Here is a 19,580-nt window from a genome sequence, read left to right as displayed (position 1 = left end):
GTAGCGCAAAGAAAAGAAGAGTATTTTCCCCTTACCTCTCTGCCAGAATTTGTTGGAATCTGCCCTTGAGTTTCTCTCAATTTGCGAGCGTTCCGCAGTTCTGCTTGAAGTTCTGAAGCTAACTCCTTCAAAGAAGTGGTAGTACTCCATTAGTTTAACCATTTAAAACTTATAGAAACCTTGTATCTGAATTAACTACTCATTATTCCATTTCTTCTTGTTTTGGTTATTTTTTTTAAACTGTAATGACACAAAATACTGAAGAAAACATCTCAATATATTTCACACAATTCTTTACTGGAGATAAAATAAAAAATTATGTTCAGAACAGAGGCATTTAGAGAAACATACACTGTCATAAAAATACCCACCAAAATTATGCTTCAACATTATTCAGTTATACTAACAAATGCTTTGTATAGCTAAGCTTAGGTGTATAGGAAAGCAAAACAAGGAAGCCTGAACACATCAAGTCTTTCAACCTTTCAAGGTTATGCTACATATTCCTTTGTAATGAGTCTAACGAAATATCCCTCAGACATTTTTGCTATGTAGTTTCACCTCTCTTGACCCCACATGCCCAACTTTGGCACTTAAAACCTTACTTTGGGCACTAAAACGGACAAAAGGTAGAAAACAAGAACTGTTTACAGTCTTGTGTAAATTGTTTTTCATCCATCTGTTTATCAAGTAAATAAAATCATTTCAGAATACCTTGGTTTGCTAAGAATTGCTAAGTCACAACTTATCAGCCTGTAAGAAATACAACCATTTATACTCTGACCACGTTGCTAGTTTCATTGATTGGACTCCAACAATCAAGCCAATACTTACTGCCCCAAAATTAAATCATTTGATCAACACCAAGCAGTAAGTCAGTAACAAAAATAGATTCAGAATTCATTTGTCCCACATGGTCAACCGTAATCTCTGGCCACCAGGACATGCTGTTACATCAGCATCTATTCTAGTGTGTGTGGATGAAGCTGTTTAAACAAGCTGCATTTTCAATTTGGTCAAAGAAAGGCCATGAAAAAAATATTTAAAGAGCAATAAGGCATAGATTAGTTAATTTATTATGTATGCTATGATTGGTGTTTGTGAGGTTTTGTTTGGGGTTTTGCTTGCTTTTATTTTTTTTTTTACACAGGCTAATTCAGAGTGCATATGTTGAAAAACTGCATATATAAAATTAACAGTATTGTTAACAGTTGTTCTCCTTGCAGAGCTGGATGTAATGGCCTTTGTGGTTCCTTTCAGGTTTTGCATTTCCATATCATAATTAGTAACTATACTTATACAGCAGATCTATGGACCGCAAACATCTACTTGTGACAAAGCTGATGAAACAACAAAAGCTCCAGACACTGTCCATGTTGTGACACTGGGAGCTTTGTAGTTTTCATCTGCTACCTGCTTAATACATCAAATACTATAACAAAGGCACAGAACAACTGGGTTTGGTTATGCTGTCTAGCCTACAAAACCTGGGACCTGAACCTCTATTCTAGTCCAAGAACCACTGCATTTAAAACAGAAGTTACAGTAAAAGCAGTATCTTCAAGTCCTAACTGATAAACTTTGCAGGACTTTTTTTCTTTAAACAACTAAATCACTATGAGCTTTCAAGAAAAACTGCAGTAAATTATGAAAATTTTTCATAGGCATTACCATGTCTCCCATGAGTTCTGCTTTCACAATCCTTGCTCCCAGTTTGTTCATCTCCTCCTCAGTAAGGATCCGAGGTGGCTCATCATTTGATGTGTTTCTGTAAAACACCAGCACCACTAAACCCATAGAAAAACAGTCATATTTACCTGTGTAATCAAATATTATATGCCTACTGTACTGATATATATGCCCCATCCCTGCAAGTCCAGGTTGGATGGGGCTTGGAGCAACCTAGGCTAGTGAAGGTGTCTCTGCCCATGGCTCAAAGCCCCATCCAACCTAGCCTTGAACACTTCCAGATATCATCCTTCTTACATACTCCAACCAAGAATATTTACTTAACCAGCTTTCCCAAGCAACTAAATAACACCATCCTAACTATAAAATACTTTTGCACATGCCTACCTATTGTTGGGAAGATCTGAAGAAAACATTCACAGTAATAATCCCACTGCTCTTATCACTGGAAGAACCAGCAAGCTGGTAATACTGGAAAACATGAGTCCTTGAGTAGACAAAAGCTCAGTTCTCTACCACTTACTTTCTTGACAACCCCTCCTTACTACTCTTGGTTGTATTTCCTACCACTTACTAATTCGCATTTCCCTTCCCACTCCTATTCATCTTCCCTCTTTTCCACAGAAATGCACTTTTTTAGTCAATATCTTCTACTATTTTTCAAATGCTACTACCTTAGCATATGAGTTCATATCACAGGTGGCAAACCTATCCCTGATGCATTAATTATTTCAGGTTATAGTCAGCATTTTCTAACATTTCAAGTTCAATTTTATAAATTCAACAACAGTTATCAGTTTGTAGGCTTTTTACCTAAGAGATTAATTTACTGCAGCGTGAACTGAAGGAAGCAGAAAATAACCAATCATTAGCAATTCTCAAATATGCTGAGACAAGTCAAGTAGGGGTCCATCACTTCTACATTGGTCCATTTTAGCTGCCTCAGCTGGAAGGCTAGCCTCTTCCTAACTAAAAAGATCTCATTTAATCAGATCTAATTCTGTCATAAAGAAGACAGAGTTTCTGGTACACTTTGCCATGTAAAATACAGCAAAGACAAGTAAAGATGTTTGTCAAATACCTAGAACCCGATGCTTTACTGTCAGATAATGTTTGCTTCTTCCCGGAGATATCGCTTGGGTACTCCTGATGCAACTTCTCTTTTACATTACTTGGAGTTCTTTCCCTATTATTGTCATGAACTGGTTCCTTAGTACCTGATGATTTTTGATCAGACATTAATTTCTCATTGTTATCTTCTCTGTGCGCTTTGTTCCACAGTGCAGTATCCTCACTAGGTTTTTGGAAACGGCTACTCAAAGAGCTATGAACTGTCAGTTTGGAAGAGGACTGCTGTGACTCGTGGACTCTATGTGAAGATGATAAATCATCTTCAGAGGGTTTCAGAAATCTGTGTTTCATGTTGCTTAGAGACGAACTCTTTCCCTGACTTCGTTTTTCATGGGAATATTGTTCTGCTTTGAAGCCTCTCAATACTGAGTCTGTGCTACTGTGTCCACGTTCTTGGTCTTCTCTTGGCATATCTCTTTTGTGATCTTTGTCTTCTTGTGCCCATTCCTTGCAATACTTCTCCCTAGTATAGCTCCCAAAAGTGTTCCTGTTCCTACCATCTTCATCTCGTGTCTCCTTTTTCATGTACCGTTCTTTCTTCTCTTTCTCACTTTCTGAATAGTAAGGTTTCTTCCATCTTCCACTTCCATAGTAATTTTCCTTTCTCAATGCAATTTTTTCAGCTTCATCTAATCGTGACTGAAATATCTCCATTGACTGCAAGAAAGAATGAAAGAACAGTCATACTGCTTTTCAGATCATGGGGTGTTGTGAAGCTTCCTACAAAGTATTACAAGCAAGGCACCATTCCGTGAAAATGAGTCACAGTGCAACGGGCAAGGCATGGAGTGGAAAGGAAGACCAGCACGAAAAAGGGAATTTAGAGCCTCATGTCTAAGATACTCTGCTGGGAAGGCTTTCTGATTGGACTATTTCTAACTTCCACCCCATGGCTCTAAAGTGCTAAATCCCTCCTGAGAACAGGGACCAGGGCCTCAGAACTGTCTCCTCCTTGCAAGCTGGAAACTTCGGGCTTGAGTAAGGGAGAAAGGCTTCCTCTTTCCTACTCATGAACTTTGCACTTATGCTCACCAGATGCTCAGCTTCTATAGAAGCAGCGATTATTCCCACTAAATCACTTTACAATCTAGTTTAACTGTTAAAAACACAGGAGAGTGGGTGCAAAATCTTTAGCTTCAGTCTTTGAACAACTTTCTCTGGCTTTCTGGATAAATATCCTATCCATTAGGCAATTATGCAAAATACGGACTGCTCTTCTTCCCTCTTTTGAGCTGAAAATCCACTAATTAATTTTTTTCCCCTCAAAACATTACAAACCAAAGCAAGTCAGATGGGGATTAATTTTGATCACTATCCTGCACTTCAGCAGCCAGAGTACTTCACACTGTTTGAACTCTAGCTTCTTGAGACAGATTCTTAAAATTAAAATTCTTTACAAGAACTGGTATTGAATAATTTCTACCAGCACTATGTTAGGTTCATCACTCAGGAGTGACTACAATGCAGTTTGAAGACTAATATGGAGTCATAGTGTCATACCCAGGATTTCCACAACCAACGAAGCCTTATCAAAAAGCCCACAGAAAACTCAAATGTAACACCATGGCCAAAATTCAACACCTCACACCTTCAATGAATGCTTTAAAAAACAATAACATAATATGTAGGAGGGGCAAGTTTGAAGACTTAATATTGTTATTGCAGACTGCTTTATAAAAAATAAATTTTGAAGACTTTTAAGCCCTTCAGAAGCAAGCAGCTTTTTCTGCATATCTGGACTGAGCAGAACACAAGTGGCCAGAAGATTCGTATTCAGTAAAAGTTGACACAGCTCTCCAAATTATCCTGGCATTATTGTTATCCTCAATGTGCATTATTATCTGGTAGGTGCACAAGAACAAAATATGTTTTCTAGTATATATAATAATTTTGGAAGCACTCAGGTACTTTATAATTGGGATCGTTTGAATCTCCTAATGCAGAAGATACGTATTTTAAATTTGGTGTAGGATCCCATACATTAAAAAATATTTAACAAAAAGGATAAAAAAGGCTGGGTAGCTTTAAACTCTTCATCACTCAAGAGAAGCTTCAGAGGCTCTTTTTTCCTGCTCCTTTTCGTATGTCTTATACTACATGTTAAGTATTTGTGCCTTCAGATGAAAGTAACCTTTTCCAAGCATTTATTAGGATGAAAAAGACTTAGCTGAAGATTCTTACCCCATATCTCTCAGCTACAATTTCCGCAACATTTCGTTTCTCTCTCTCAGCTTGCTCCTTCATCCTTTGGTATGATTTTCGTAACCAACTTAATCCAGCGTCTTCTACCACTGTAACTAAAGTAGAAAATAATGAGAGGTTGTAGTTTTATATCTCCATAGTTACTTCTATTTAACCTTTCTCTGTACAAAACATTAAGCCTTAACTTAATGTAAAAATTGAAGGGGTGCAAAAGAAAAATAGAAAGAATATAGTAATACAATTACATGTTTTTATAAGTTAATGCTGGATTTACTTCAGCAATACACTGATTTAATTTAAGCTTATGCTGGATAGATGTTAGTAGTACACTGATTTAATTTAAGCTTCTCCATTTTATCACAGAATGCAACAAGCAGTTTCCAAGATAGGAGTGGCATATGAGAAGTTCTGGAGGCTTTTTTATGAAATTAAAGAACCTTCTTACTGTTTCTACTTCCTCTATCCATTCTTTGGCATACCCCTTACTTACAAACATGTGCATTCCCCTTCTCAGAAAATCTGAGTAACACATTGCTTTCCATTTGAGAAGCTAGCAGAGGTCTTAACACTGAGAACACATATTCACTGATATCTGCCACCTCTTACAGATCACTGATCTCTGTGACTCCTAGAAGTGGGCATGAGGCTAATAGTTTGCAGAACAGCCTATCCACAAGAAAAGGCTCTCAAAGAGAGAAAATCCAGGGATCCCACTGTTCCCTGTTGACAGAATACAAGCACCCTTCTTATCACATACTAAACACTTCATGACATTATAGAAAATATTTTTCTAACTGCTTTTGTTGGCAATAGGCAGAACAGCCCTAGGGTAAGGAAAAAAGTGAAAAGGTTACAGAAATTACATTTTTCACAAACTAAATCTGTAATATACTTCATTTTAATGTGACTCAGACTTCTGTGGCTGAATATTTTAAAATTATAATTTGTGTAATGGAATGAAAGGAACCAAATGAGATGACAACAATTTATCTTGTCTTGGTTAAATCATACTTTTCTTTAATTAGTTCAAAATGGAGAATTTCTGTAAAGATGTTGAAGGTCAAACCACTCAAGATTAAAATGCAGTGAAAAGTAATACTGCAAAACAGCATACTATGATATTAACCCAACATTCACTATGGAATTTTCACCCAGATTTTATTTTATTACACATTATTATAATTCCTTTACATTAAGATTAGTAGTAACTTGTTAGCAACACAGAGATTGGAGACAGAAATTTAATGTTCATACTAAAAGTTGCTGTTTACCTTTCTTAACTGAAGTTGCCTCATCCTTCGCTGGTGGCAAACCTGTACCACCATCTTTCCAATAAGGATTGAGTTCTCTCTCAGACAGCATGGCCTAAACAGAAATAATTTTAATGTGTGCATAGCATGTGGTTTGTATTTTCTAGATGATTTGATAAATATTTGTAAGAAACAGTGTGGGAATAGTACAGCTTACTCACATCTTCTGCTATCTGAAGTCAGTGGAAATAAACCTAATTCTCCACCCTGAGCCAAAGTTCTCAAACATGTGTTTAGTTGGTACCCTTAATACACAGAAGTAGTTTTACTGTTTGACTGCACTGCCAGTGTAGCACTTGTATCTGAAGGATCAGTGTTATGGGGGCTCTTAGTTTTACCTCAGTTCCTGCTTTTCATCCTCAAACAAGTTTGCTTATTGTGATTCTGCCAACTGATTTCTCTGGAACCAGGTAAGGAAGTCCACCGAAGAAAAAGCAGTGGATTATGATTAGGCATTCCAGCACTAAATTCTGAATTTGGCTATGGTCTATCTGGAGTTCATCACCACCACTGGCATGCTGTATGCATTTGTTCTCCACACTGTTTTGGGTATTAAAAAAAAAAAAAAAAAAAAAAAAAAAGATAGACATTCTGGTGAAGAAAGCCCAAAAGTACAAACCTGCATGGACAGCAAGTAGTTGGGTGGGAATCTATAAAAATCGTATTCTTCCAGGATGAAGAAGACATCTAAATTGTCATTAACCATATAATACATGCTGACGTTTTTGTGATTTAAGATCTCCACATTCCTTCATCCTTCAACAATTCAGAAAAAGTGCTCAGCAAAAACTTATGTGGGGAAAAAACCCAAATAGATTAACCCATTCTCAAAAGACAACAGTGCCACATACTACACAAGAACAGCACACCAAGTCAATCTGGTTCCTAGCCACAACACAAGTAACTGGAAAACCTAAGAGTAACAAATGGCCTACTATAAGATATGAGGACAAGTAACTATTAGATAGTGATCAGCAACTATGTTTTCCTATCAGACTGCACTGCATTTAAGGAGCTGAATAAGCAAATGAAGCAGCCAGCAACTGTATGTAAACACAACTAATTTTGTGACAGCAACCACTTTCCCATCCAGACCCTGATCTCCCCACGTGTTCATGCACAAGTGCAGCATGAAAGGTACAGCAACTGCTCTGAATCCTTTCTTCAGGAAAAAACAAGCTGCAGCACCCTACAATTTAACACAGTAACTTAGGTAAGCTTTACGACACAAAAGAATGGTGCTCTTTCCACACACAACATGGAGATAAGCCCAGACCAGCAGTCTGTCACTGTTATTAAGTAAAAACATCCTAAAAGCCCTTCAAATATTACAGAACTTAGTACTAACAAAACCATCTTTCTTCTGACCCAGAAGACAGTTCAAAGGCTTTTCTCCACAACATAAGCCTGCTATATCAACCCCTCCCATCCCAAACAGAACAAGTAACTGACAAATTCAATTAAAAATCACTATCACACAATGTGTAAGGCATTCGTTCAGAACCTATACAAAGACTTACATATTTGAACCAACTCATTGGTTCATTCATCACAAAAAATTTAGTAAGATGCAGAAAAAAGTTGCTCTATTAATTCCTCCTACCTGCTCAAGCTCTTGAGTTTTCTGCCGTTCCAAGATCTTTTCTTTGTGCCGTTCACCTCTGACAGCTGCTGATGAAGTGGTTTTCAACAACATGAAGTCTAAATTCATCCATTCTTCTCTCTTTAAAATAAACACGAAGAATCAGTGTTCATACTTCTAACAAAAACATGGCTTCGGTACAAATCAAACCAGTGCAACTACTGACAAACATTACTTAAAGTAAACAGCATAGGTTTTACAAACATATATTAAAATACTTCAATGAAAAGCAAACATGATTTTAGGAAGCCAAATCTTTCATTTTTTTAATATTCACTTACACAAATTTCATAAATGTAATTTGAAAATACATTTTCACAATGAATTTAAGATACCAGTAAACAAGAAAACCATATAAAAGCTTACTATTTGCTTAACAGTATACATCTAGATCAATTCCTTTTCATCTCGCTAATTCTGAGTTCATGACCTCTTCCATCCCTTCTAGCATATACAAAATCTACAATCAGTAACTAAGCATATTTCACACCTCAAGTATCTAGGCACTAACTGCACCCTCAAATTAAACAATTACACATCTAAATTCTGTGAACTGTACCCATAACAACAGGTACAAAACTGCATTTACAAAACCAATGATATTTTAAAAATGAGGACCACTCTTTGAAGAAAAGCAACATATAAAAAGCCTAGATATTCCTACTACCTTTATTCACACAAAACCTGAAGTCTCAAAAGAAAGCAGTGACATACACATCATAAACAACTACTCTACAAAAATAAGTATTTGGAACAACTCAGTGGATAGTAAAGCAACCAAAATGGCAAGATTACATCTATTTTGAAATATGTCCTTGCAGAAGACTCTTCGTATCTTCAGCAGCATTCAAATCTGAGTTGTCAATCCAAACAGATGCTATATGTCGCACTTCCTCTGTTATTTAAAAATTCTATTAGGCAACACACCAGAGAGTTTCAGATGTGAAACACAACGTTCCACTTCTCAGATGTCCTCCAAGAAGGAACTGAAAAATAATCTATCTTCAAGTGATTTAATAGTGTCTATGCCCACATGAGTAAGCAACGTGGATCACCAGAAGTGGATGTGCATGGACTTCTTGAGGTCATCTGGCCAAACTCCCCTGCTCAAGCAGGGCCACCTAGAGGCAGTTGGCCAGCACCATGACCAGAGAGCCTGTAAAAATATCCAGGGCTGATGATTCTACAAGCTCTGATGGTAACCTGTGCCAGGGCCTGGTCACCCTCACAGTAAAAACTGTTTCCTGATGTTCAGAAAGAAACTCCTGAGTTTCTGCCTATTGCCTCTGGTCTTGTTGGGCACCAATGAAAAGAGTCTTGCTGTGCCCTCAGCAAGTTTGCCGATGACACCAAGCTGTGTGGTTCGGTTGATACGCTGGAGCGAAGGGATGCCATCCAGAGGGACCTCGACACGCTTGTGAGGTGGGCTGATGCCAACCTGATGAGGTTTAACCATGCCAAGTGCAAGGTCCTACACCTGGGTCGGAGCAATCCCAGGCACAGCTATAGGTTGGGCAGAGAAGAGATTCAGAGGAGCCTGAGGAGAAGGACTTGGGGGTGTTGGACGATGAAAAAATGAACATGAGCCGGCTTCAGTGTGCGCTCGCAGCTCAGAAAGCCAACCGTATCCTGGGCTGCATCAAAAGAAGCGTGACCAGCAGGTCAAAGGAGGTGATCCTGCCCCTCTACTCTGCTCTCATGAGACCTCCCTTGGAGTATTGTGTGCAGTTCTGGTGTCCTCAACATAAAAAGGACATGGAACTGTTGGAACAAGTCCAGAGGAGGGCCACGAGGATGATCAGGGGACTGGAGCACCTCCCGTATGGAGACAGGCTGAGAAAGTTGGGGCTGTTCAGCCTGGAGAAGAGAAGGCTGCGTGGAGACCTCATAGCAGCCTTTCAGTATCTGAAGGGGGCCTATAAGGATGCTGGGGAGGGACTCTTCATTTGGGACTGTAGTGACAGGACAAGGGGTAACAGGTTCAAACTTAAACAGGGGAAGTTTAGATTGGATATAAGGAAGAAATTCTTTACTGAGAGGGTGGTGAGGCACTGGAATGGGTTGCCCAGGGAGGTTGTGAATGCTCCATCCTTGGCGGTGTTCAAGGCCAGGTTGGATGAGGCCTTGGGTGACATGGTTTAGTGTGAGGTGTCCCTGCCCATGGCAGGGGGGTTGGAACTAGATGATCTCAAGGTCCTTTCCAACCCTAACTATTCTATGATTCTATGACTTCTATTTAAGCCTCAGATCTGCAGTTGAGAGGATGGGGAGTGGGGTGCCTGTGTCTCTCATTTTTTTAAGTAATCATTCTGGACTAGTCTGAGACTAAACTGAGCATCTTGGGTACACTTTAAGACCCTATTTTCTAATTTAGTTTAATCCAACAGAAAATTAATTTATATGCACCAAGACTTCTTCATAATGTGAGCCAAAATACAAAAAGGAGGAATGACCAAGACATTCCTTTCAAAAGCAAACTCTTTATTCAAAAATAGAAAAGCACAAGGCACACTTTATACAAGAAACTCTTGGATAAAATTGTTTTTGCAGTATAAATGATCGTGACATACAGAAGGATCTGTATTTCATTACTTTATACTTTTCCAAGAAGACAGATATGATTCAGAGATCCTTTTTATTTCTTTCAACAAGTTGCACAAATTCAGAATCAGAAAAGGGGACTTTTTTCAGAAGTGGAATTGGACACTAAATTAAAAATCATAATTTCCACACAACTGAGAATGTCATGATATGTGACTATATTTATGTTATTAAAATTACAGCACTTCATTTCAGAATTACTCCATTTTCCAGAATAAACACTGCTTACTGGGCACAGGATTCACCTAGGATGATGAAAAAAAGCACTGATTCCATCAATATTATTGCTGAAAGTTCTAGACCTCTCTTCCTTGTATCTGTTTAAGCATCACAGAAGAAAAAATTTGTTCAACTGTAGAACAGCCACTGAAATTTCACAGAAAAAACAAAATGCGAGTCAAGGTCTTTAAATGGACCTCTTCAAGAAAATCAAGCTCAGCTGCTAGAGCCTCAAAACGTGATGAAAGGCATTGGTGCAAGGCAACTTTAAGTGTAGTTAAATACTAAGCAACTATTAGGTACAGAAGTCATCCAATAAATGAAATGTAACATTACCTTGCTAAACAAAGACATTTGTCTATAAAAGGCGTTTTGTTCAACAGATTGCAAAACAGCTGTCAAGAAACCTAAGTACGTTTCACACTTGGTCATGCTGAATTTATTTCTGGAGTATTTATCAGACTGCTCACCTGCAGGGAGGGTTCATTCACAGCATCTGATTGCTTGTTGACCTTCCAAGCCTTTTCCGTGTTGCATGACTGTGACACATTTGACTCAACCCATTCAACTGAAGAATCCTAAAAATAGAGTTAAATGGAAAGAATAATAATAACACCTTAACATATTATTATATGTTGATAAAGTGCAATACTTTACGAAGTATACTGATAATCAATATTGATCCTGATAAGCATTACTGATATAATACTGTTTATTATTTAGAAATACTGACAAGCTCTGGGGATCCCAACATAAGAAGGACATGGACTTGTTGGAGCGAGTCCAGAGGAGGGCCACAAAGATGATCAGAGGGCTGGAACATCTCTGCTATGGAGACAGGCTGAGAGAGTTGGGCTTGTTCAGCTTGGAGAAGAGAAGGCTCCAGGGAGACCTTACAGCAGCTTCCAGTACCTAAAGGGGCCTGGAGAAAGTACCTAAAGAAAGCTGAGGAGAGGCTTTTTATAAGGACAAGGGGAAATGGCTGAAAGAGGGTAGATTCAGATTAGACATAAGGTATAAATTCTTCACTATGAGGGTGGTGAGATTGGAACAGGGTGCCCCGAGAAGCTGTGGCTGCTCCCATCCCTGGAAATGTTCAAGACCTGGTGGGACATGGCTTGGTGCAACCTGGTCTAGTGGAAGGTGCCCTTGTCCGTGGCAGGTGGGGTGAAACTACATGATCTCTAATGTTCCTTCCAACCAAAGCCATTCTATGATAATAAAAATAGAATATTGATATTCCCATAGGAGATTATTCCTTCATGATCAAAATATTCCACCATATATCACAGTATGTAACACTAGCTTATAATGACCGTTTATTAGCATAACACTGCTCAACTGTCAGAATAAAAATAAAACCCAAACTAATAATTTTTATGACATTACAAAAAACCCCAAAATTTTAAAAATCTAAATTCATTACAAAGTATATTTTACATTAAAATGTAAAATCAATAACAGTACTATATAAAGCACTGTACATGCTATCTCCTATTTTCATATCCAACTTCCTACACTTGCAAACTGCACTGATAATTTACACTCGACGCAAACAGGACTCTGTTGAACAGTTTCTTTGCTATTCACATGAACCTGTCATGGGAATAGCAGACTTTGGATTGAAGGTATCAGCCAGTGACAGCCTAGAAATCACTGATGTGATCTAAAGGCTTTTGATGACTCCAATGGGAAATGTGGGACATTTGTGCCTTAGGTTACTTCCCACACTGAAAAGCATAGTTAACCTCTGATACCAGTCCCTAGAAAATAGATATCATACTGCATGTTCTTTCACTCAATAAGAGAGACTGTCTGCGAAAACAAAAGAAAAAAAGGGAAGGGGAGAGGAGGGGAGAGGAGGGGAGGAGAGGGGAGGAGAGGGGAGGAGAGGGGAGGAGAGGGGAGGAGAGGGGAGGAGAGGGGAGGAGAGGGGAGGAGAGGGGAGGAGAGGGGAGGAGAGGGGAGGAGAGGGGAGGAGAGGGGAGGAGAGGGGAGGAGAGGGGAGGAGAGGGGAGGAGAGGGGAGGAGAGGGGAGGAGAGGGGAGGAGAGGGGAGGAGAGGGGAGAAGAGAAGAGAAGAGAAGAGAAGAGAAGAGAAGAGAAGAGAAGAGAAGAGAAGAGAAGAGAAGGAAAAGAAGAGAAGAGGAGGAAAAGAAGAGAGGAAAAGAAAAGAGGAAAAGAAAGGAGGAAAAGAAAAGAGGAAAAGAAAAGAGGAAAAGAGAAAAGATCACAGTGCTGACTTGCACAGAAATACTGGGAGGGTGCTTGACACAATGCTGCCAGAAAGCGACATCCAGATTTCTAACAGCCACTGTAGTGTTTTGACAGAATGCCTCTCCATATGAAGCATCTGCTTACAGATTCAAATGCACAAGTTTGAGCCTTCCTTCAGATCCACATACAACTCCCATGTTGTTGGGTGTTTCCATGGAAAAATGCAGCAGTAACTCACGCTTAAAACTGAAGTCAAGCATTTGCAATTTTAGACACTTCATTCTGCCATATACTACTGACTACAAGAGATCCATGAATTTTTCCACTCTTATGTTAGAATGAAGATTTTCTTCAATTTCTCTCTGCTGAAAAACTATAAATTCCTTAGATCCTAATGAATGACTTCAGTATTATAAAATTCACAAGCACTTCTAAAAGCAACTTTTAAATTGATTAAATAGGACATTAAAAAGACAAACTTTACCACAATTTTTGCCAAAAGAAAATGGTAAGAATAAGGCGTAATTTTACTAACCATGCATGCCCACAGAGGCTAAAATGCCACAGGTTTTAAAAATGTTGTTTGAAGCATTTTAAAGCGTGTTACTTACCGAAGAACTATCGAGCAAGTCATCCTTCTTTTCAGATTTTTGTTTCTTACTTTTTTTCTTTTCTTTCTTAGCTTTTTTTGAATGCTTATCCTTTTTCTTCTTTTTCTGCACAGAAGGTTCCTACAAGTAAATATTTTTAAATAAGTAAACCACCCAGATGAAAGAAAATCAGCTTGCTCAGAGAAGCTGTGGCTGACCCATCCATCCCTGGAAGCGTTCAAGGCCAGGTTGGATGTGGTTTTGAGCAAAGTGTCCCTGCCTATTGCAGGGGGTTGGAACTGGATGATCTTTAAGATCCCTTCCAACCCAAACCATTCATCCTAAACAAGAGTGACTTGAAGGCAGTAAACTTCTGTTCTTCATTCTGAGAAGTCTTCTGCTCTTACAACCCTGTGAACTGCATATGATATGATATAGTGAACTTCTGATTTTCTCTTTGAAAAAATTCTCCAGGCAATTACTCCATCACTACCTGTTAATTTGAGAAGTTAGCAAACCTACCTTAGTGCACATTCACCTTTGAAAGTATCTCAGCCGGTGCAAAATTTGGAACTTCCATATGAATACTCTCAAGGACTATGCAAGTATAAAAGAATTAGCATTTGGGGCTGCAGAATATTCTTTCGTTTCTAAAAAGAACATTATGGAGCTAATGACCAGAAATACTTTTGCTACTACTTCTGTAAAAAAATACTGCTACTCACTGCAGAGAGTTTCAATTCCTGAAAAGGATTTTTATAAACCACACAAATAACAAACTTTACAGTCTCTGAAGCCCCCTCAATTACTTTCAGCAGAAACATGACTTTCCCAAGCAACTTTAATGCTTAAATATAACTTGCCATTAGAAAACTCTTTATCCCAAAGTGCAATAACCACATCTGATCAAACAGGAGAAAAGTTACTTTTTATTACTACAACCCTCATTTTGTGTGAGAAGTCTTGCAAGTTTGAGCTTGCTTTTGATTTTTGTTTGTTTGTGGTGCTGTTTGTCTGTGGGTTTTTTTAATAACAAAAGTCAGAGCAAAAACTAAAGGCACAGTTTGTTTTTCACCCTCAAAGTCCAAGTTTTACCAGAAAGTGTGCTCAATCGTAAGCCAAGAGATCACATGCAATTTTAAAAAGACCAATATTTAAAACAAACAAACAAAATCTGAGGAGATTAGACAACCAGTTGAAGTCTTTCCTCCTGGTCAGCTATTAGCTGTCTGCAATAGACTCTAGATGCAAGCCTGTGCACTGCACAAGACAGTTGCCTCCCTGCCACAGGCCAGTTTTCTCTTTTTGACACAGCCAAGAAGGAAATCTGTAGCTTTTATATCAATAGAAAACAAGGCTTGCAGGAAGATGACCAGTACATTGTAAGGGTTCAATGAACAGCAATACATGCTAAAAAGTTAAAAAAAAAAAAAGAAAAAAAAAAATCTATGCCCAAACAAAGCACCCATTTAAACCCTTATCATCTACTTTCTTAGAACCCCCGAGTGATAAACTAATGCACTGAAATGCAAGCAAGGCTGCTACCCAGATTTCTTCATTTTAAAAGAAGGGACTTTGGAAAAGGGGGAAAAAAATACACACCAAAAAAACACCCAAAAGTTTTAGCTCAAAAAAAGAGGCCAAGACAGGGACTTCCATCTCTAGAATGAAGCTGAGAGTCTACAGGTGTGAATAAAGTTTAACATTCAAAAGGCAGGAATTAAGAAAGAATGAGTTAAGAGCACACTGGGACATTTATTCCAATATCAGAACAGTTTTCCAGTTTATAAATAGAAACAACAACAAAAGAATAAGCAGGACCTTAATTCAGTGAGTGAAATAGTAGTTGAGCATTACATTGGGTCACCAAAACCACACAGGACTCAAAATAACACAGGTGGTTCCTGCTACCTCCCCATGATCCAGAGAGCTCACTGGCTAACCCTGGCCACCCTAACATATCTATCCATCTGGGACAACATCCTTGAAAGTTGACATGGAAATCACTGACTGATATTCTCTGTTCTAGTCCATACAGTTGACGATGGCCCTTCTGTTTGAAAAAATACATTCTTGTGACAAAAATTAGGTAACTGAGCATGAAACACTCATGTTCATGTGAAGGGTCATAACTCTCACAAAATGCCTACAAGTCACAGATAAACAAAACCGAAGCTTCTAACAGCACAGAGATGAAACACTGGAGATAAAGGGAACTTGAATATAGTTCTAGATGGGAAAACGCAACAAAAAAAGACTTCAAAAATGTTTGCTTCACAAGTAAATGCAAAGCACGTTGCCAAGAGTTACACTGGATAAAGGGCAGGCTTTCATTGCATACTGCAATACTCCATTTCACTTCTGGTTGAGAAAGACTAGCAGCTGGAGCAAATAGTTCCCTTACACTCCTTTAACAGTTCTCGGGTACATACATCTATTAACACTTTAAATAAAGACCAGACTCAGCTTGTCAATACGTCTACAACTGATCTGCTCTTTGCCTGCCTAGGAAGATCTAGGCTTTTATCCTTCTCTATAACAACAGGAATATTTTTTTTTAAATTACTATTTCCTTCCTGTTACTAAAGTTACAAATATACATTGCATAAAATGAAATTAACATTATAAATAAGGTAGAAAAGGAGATTTTATACCTTTTATTAGATCTAAGAATACAAAAAATACACAAGTATTTAGGTAATTGAGATACATGATCCTAATAAAAGAGGTGGATCATCATTTTGGCTGAAGCATACAAATATATATTCAGAACACAGAATGATCAGAAATCATCATCAAACTGCAGCCTATTGTCTCCTGAATAGTAAATGAAACAGGACTGGGCAAGATGAATCTGTAGTGGCAATACCACCAGACTGTTAAAGACAGACACAAAAGCATTAGGTTAAAGTTTGTTTCTTCTTAGACAAAAATACAAAGTATAAAAGACTCCTACCAATATCTGTATGCAAAATTAAAAAAAAAAAAAAGCTGCCTAGAGATTTTAAAAGGTGAAAGAAGCTGTATTTTCATCTAAATTATCACTTATACATGAGACTAGAAAGTTATCAGCGATACTGATGCTTCCATTCTCTAAAACCTATCTAGCTCCCTCTACCATCAGATTGCAATATTCATTTTTTATTGTTAGTGAATACTTTTGCCTCACACACACACAGAGTTATTTCAAGGGTGGGGGGGAGGGAGGAAAATCTGTACACATTACTAGCTTCAAACCTTACCTTTCTATTCTACTTGTCTTTTATGACACAGGGCTTGCTAGCATCTTATGCTGAAAAGGAAGAAAAACTACTTAAGTCCCCTGTCAGATTTACTAGTTTATGCTATGAAGGCCAACTCTCATAGTTTCACATCTCTCAACCCACAGTAGCTTAAGCATTCAATTCACATTAAGGCTCATTAACACTTTATGATACCACAAAAATATACAACAAACTGCTCAATGGCTACCTGCCACTGAAGGCCAGGGCTCCGTTCCCATAGCTCTCCTCTCCACACTCCCCTCTCCTGTGTTCCCACCACCCTGCCTGTACCAGCCTGTTCCTGTACTCCAGCCTCAGGGGAAGCCACTTCAAGGACCACCCTGACACAGCGAATCCACCAACAGCAGGGTGCAGCTTCCTGCAGATCAAGCTTTTAAGCTGCCCCTCTGGCAAGGTCATCAAGGCTGCCAGTTTAAACACAAGGATCAAGGAAGAAATGTGCACTTCAGAGAGGAAGAAGCATGGGGAAAAAACTCATTTTGGCAACAGCTTTCTGTTAGACAAGTTCAAAAGATCTAACACCTGATGTCGTTCAGATATCGACAGAAGGCACACAAAATTGAAACAATGAGCTTTTCTTTCTAATTTCAGGATCACTTCCCATCCTATCATACAATCCATTCTATTCATTTACCAGTTCAGCTACCAGAAAGGTTGCTGTGGCCTGTATTAGCCTCCCAGCTTCCAAAGCTCAGAGCCAGGACCCTGGTTACATGAGCGCTTATCTTCAGGAAACCTTCAGCATATTCATTTTTGCAGTTCTGATGCTCTTATACCAATTCTCTCAGTAACAAATTTAGTTTTGTGAATGCTTAGACTATTTTTCTACCCTCAATATTTCCATTATTGTTACATCCATGAAGGAGGACAGCAGTGGAAACACAAATAAAGGCTTAGCTTCCACCTGAATCACAACAGAGTGCTGCCTGTACCTGCACCTCCTCCAGACACAGCTGTGCCACCGCTGTCATTTTCACCTGCCAAAAGGCACAGAATACAGGTCACTGAAATGATCACCTCTTAAATTACTTAAGCTTCTTGTGATGAATAATCATTACAGAACAGTCAGACAAGAGCAGACTGTAGGAGACGTCAGCCTTAAGTCAGAAACATCTGGAAGGCAGTAACTGTTTCTGCTGGTACACCGTTTCTGCTGGTACACCTGCAGACGCAACAGATAAATAGATACACTATGGTAGCTACTACTGCTAGTAAACTGTAGACAGATACTTCACATTAATGTAGGATGTCCCCACTCCTGAGGCAGATGAAACTGTAGTGGAAGGACTCACAGAAGATAACAGTGAAGACATGTCTTCATCACTCACCTTCTAAAATGACCTGTCTGTTAAACAAAAGATGTTGCTTACAAAAATGAATACAGAGGTGTTTTGTCAGAAGTCTGAAAACCTGCAGTATTCACTTCACAGGGCTGTTACTCTCCTAACATCACACAAAGATATGAGTATAGTAATACTAACATGCTTAATCCCTTCGACAGAGAGAGTCAAAGATGTAACACTTCATAAAGACATCCTTGTCTCTAAATTGGAGAGACATCAGTTTGATGGGTGGACCACTCGGTGGATAAAGAACTGGCTGGATGGCCGCACGCAAAGAGTTGTGGTCAATGGCTCAATGTCCAGCTGGAGACCGGTAACCAGTGGTGTCCCTCAGGGATCGGTGTTGGGACCGGTCTTGTTCAACATCTTTGTCGGTGACATGGACAGTGGGATTTAGTGCACCCTCAGCAAGTTTGCCGATGACACCAAGCTGTGTGGTTCGGTTGATACGCTGGAGCGAAGGGATGCCATCCAGAAGGACCTTGACACGCTGGAGAGGTGGGCTGATGCCAACCTGATGAAGTTTAACCAAGTTGATGAAGTTGCCAAGTGCAAGGTCCTACACCTGGGTCGGAGCAATCCCAGGCACAGCTATAGGTTGGGCAGAGAAGAGATTCAGAGCAGCCCTGAGGAGAAGGACTTGGGGGTGTTGGTCGATGAGAAAATGAACATGAGCCGGCTTCAGTGTGTGCTCGCATCCCAGAAAGCCAACTGTATCCTGGGCTGCATCAAAAGGAGCGTGACCAGCAGGTCAAAGGAGGTGATCCTGCCCCTCTACTCTGCTCTCATGAGACCTCCCTTGGAGTATTGTGTGCAGTTCTGGTGTCCTCAACATAAAAAGCACATGGAACTGTTGGAACAAGTCCAGAGGAGGGCCACGAGGATGATCAGGGGACTGGAGCACCTCCCGTATGGAGACAGGCTGAGAAAGTTGGGGCTGTTCAGCCTGGAGAAGAGAAGGCTGCGTGGAGACCTCATAGCAGTCTTCCAGTATCTGAAGGGGGCCTACAAGGGTGCTGGGGAGGGACTCTTCATCAGGGACTGTAGTGACAGGACAAGGGGTAACGGGTTCAAACTTAAACAGGGGAAGTTTAGATTGGATCTAAGGAAGAAGTTCTTTACTGTGAGGGTGGTGAGGCACTGGAATGGGTTGCCCAGGGAGGTTGTGAATGCTCCATCCTTGGCGGTGTTCAAGGCCAGGCTGGATAGAGCCTTGGGTGACATGGTTTAGTGTGAGGTGTCCCTGCCCATGGCAGGGGGGTTGGAACTAGATGATCTCAAGGTCCTTTCCAACCCTAACTATTCTATGATTCTATGATAAAGGATTTAAAAGGGAAAGAAGAAAAAGGAAGG

At 39.4% G+C, this 19,580-nt stretch overlaps 1 protein-coding gene across 4 annotated transcripts in view; it reads right to left on the bottom strand.

Moving 5' to 3' along the window:
• The window catches only part of CWF19L2 (CWF19 like cell cycle control factor 2), a 73,024-nt gene that overhangs the window by 47,188 nt on the left and 6,256 nt on the right, over positions 1 to 19,580 (bottom strand). For 3 of the 4 annotated variants that reach the window (XM_080612277.1, XM_080612279.1, XM_080612278.1), the window contains 8 exons: positions 13,622 to 13,741; positions 11,265 to 11,372; positions 7,936 to 8,055; positions 6,294 to 6,387; positions 5,002 to 5,117; positions 2,771 to 3,477; positions 1,672 to 1,768; positions 36 to 125 (listed from right to left, as the gene is read on the bottom strand). In XM_080612277.1, the coding sequence (XP_080468403.1) occupies positions 36 to 125; positions 1,672 to 1,768; positions 2,771 to 3,477; positions 5,002 to 5,117; positions 6,294 to 6,387; positions 7,936 to 8,055; positions 11,265 to 11,372; positions 13,622 to 13,741 (1,452 nt within the window). Of the gene's footprint in view, positions 1 to 35; positions 126 to 1,671; positions 1,769 to 2,770; positions 3,478 to 5,001; positions 5,118 to 6,293; positions 6,388 to 6,670; positions 7,436 to 7,935; positions 8,056 to 11,264; positions 11,373 to 13,621; positions 13,742 to 19,580 lie in introns of those variants that run through there. The other variant, XM_080612280.1, reaches the window with a different exon arrangement.

This window comes from Psittacula echo (genome assembly GCF_963264785.1).
Source record: "Psittacula echo genome assembly, chromosome: 3".
NCBI lineage: Eukaryota > Metazoa > Chordata > Aves > Psittaciformes > Psittacidae > Psittacula > Psittacula echo.
This window is presented reverse-complemented; position numbering and strand designations above follow the sequence as displayed.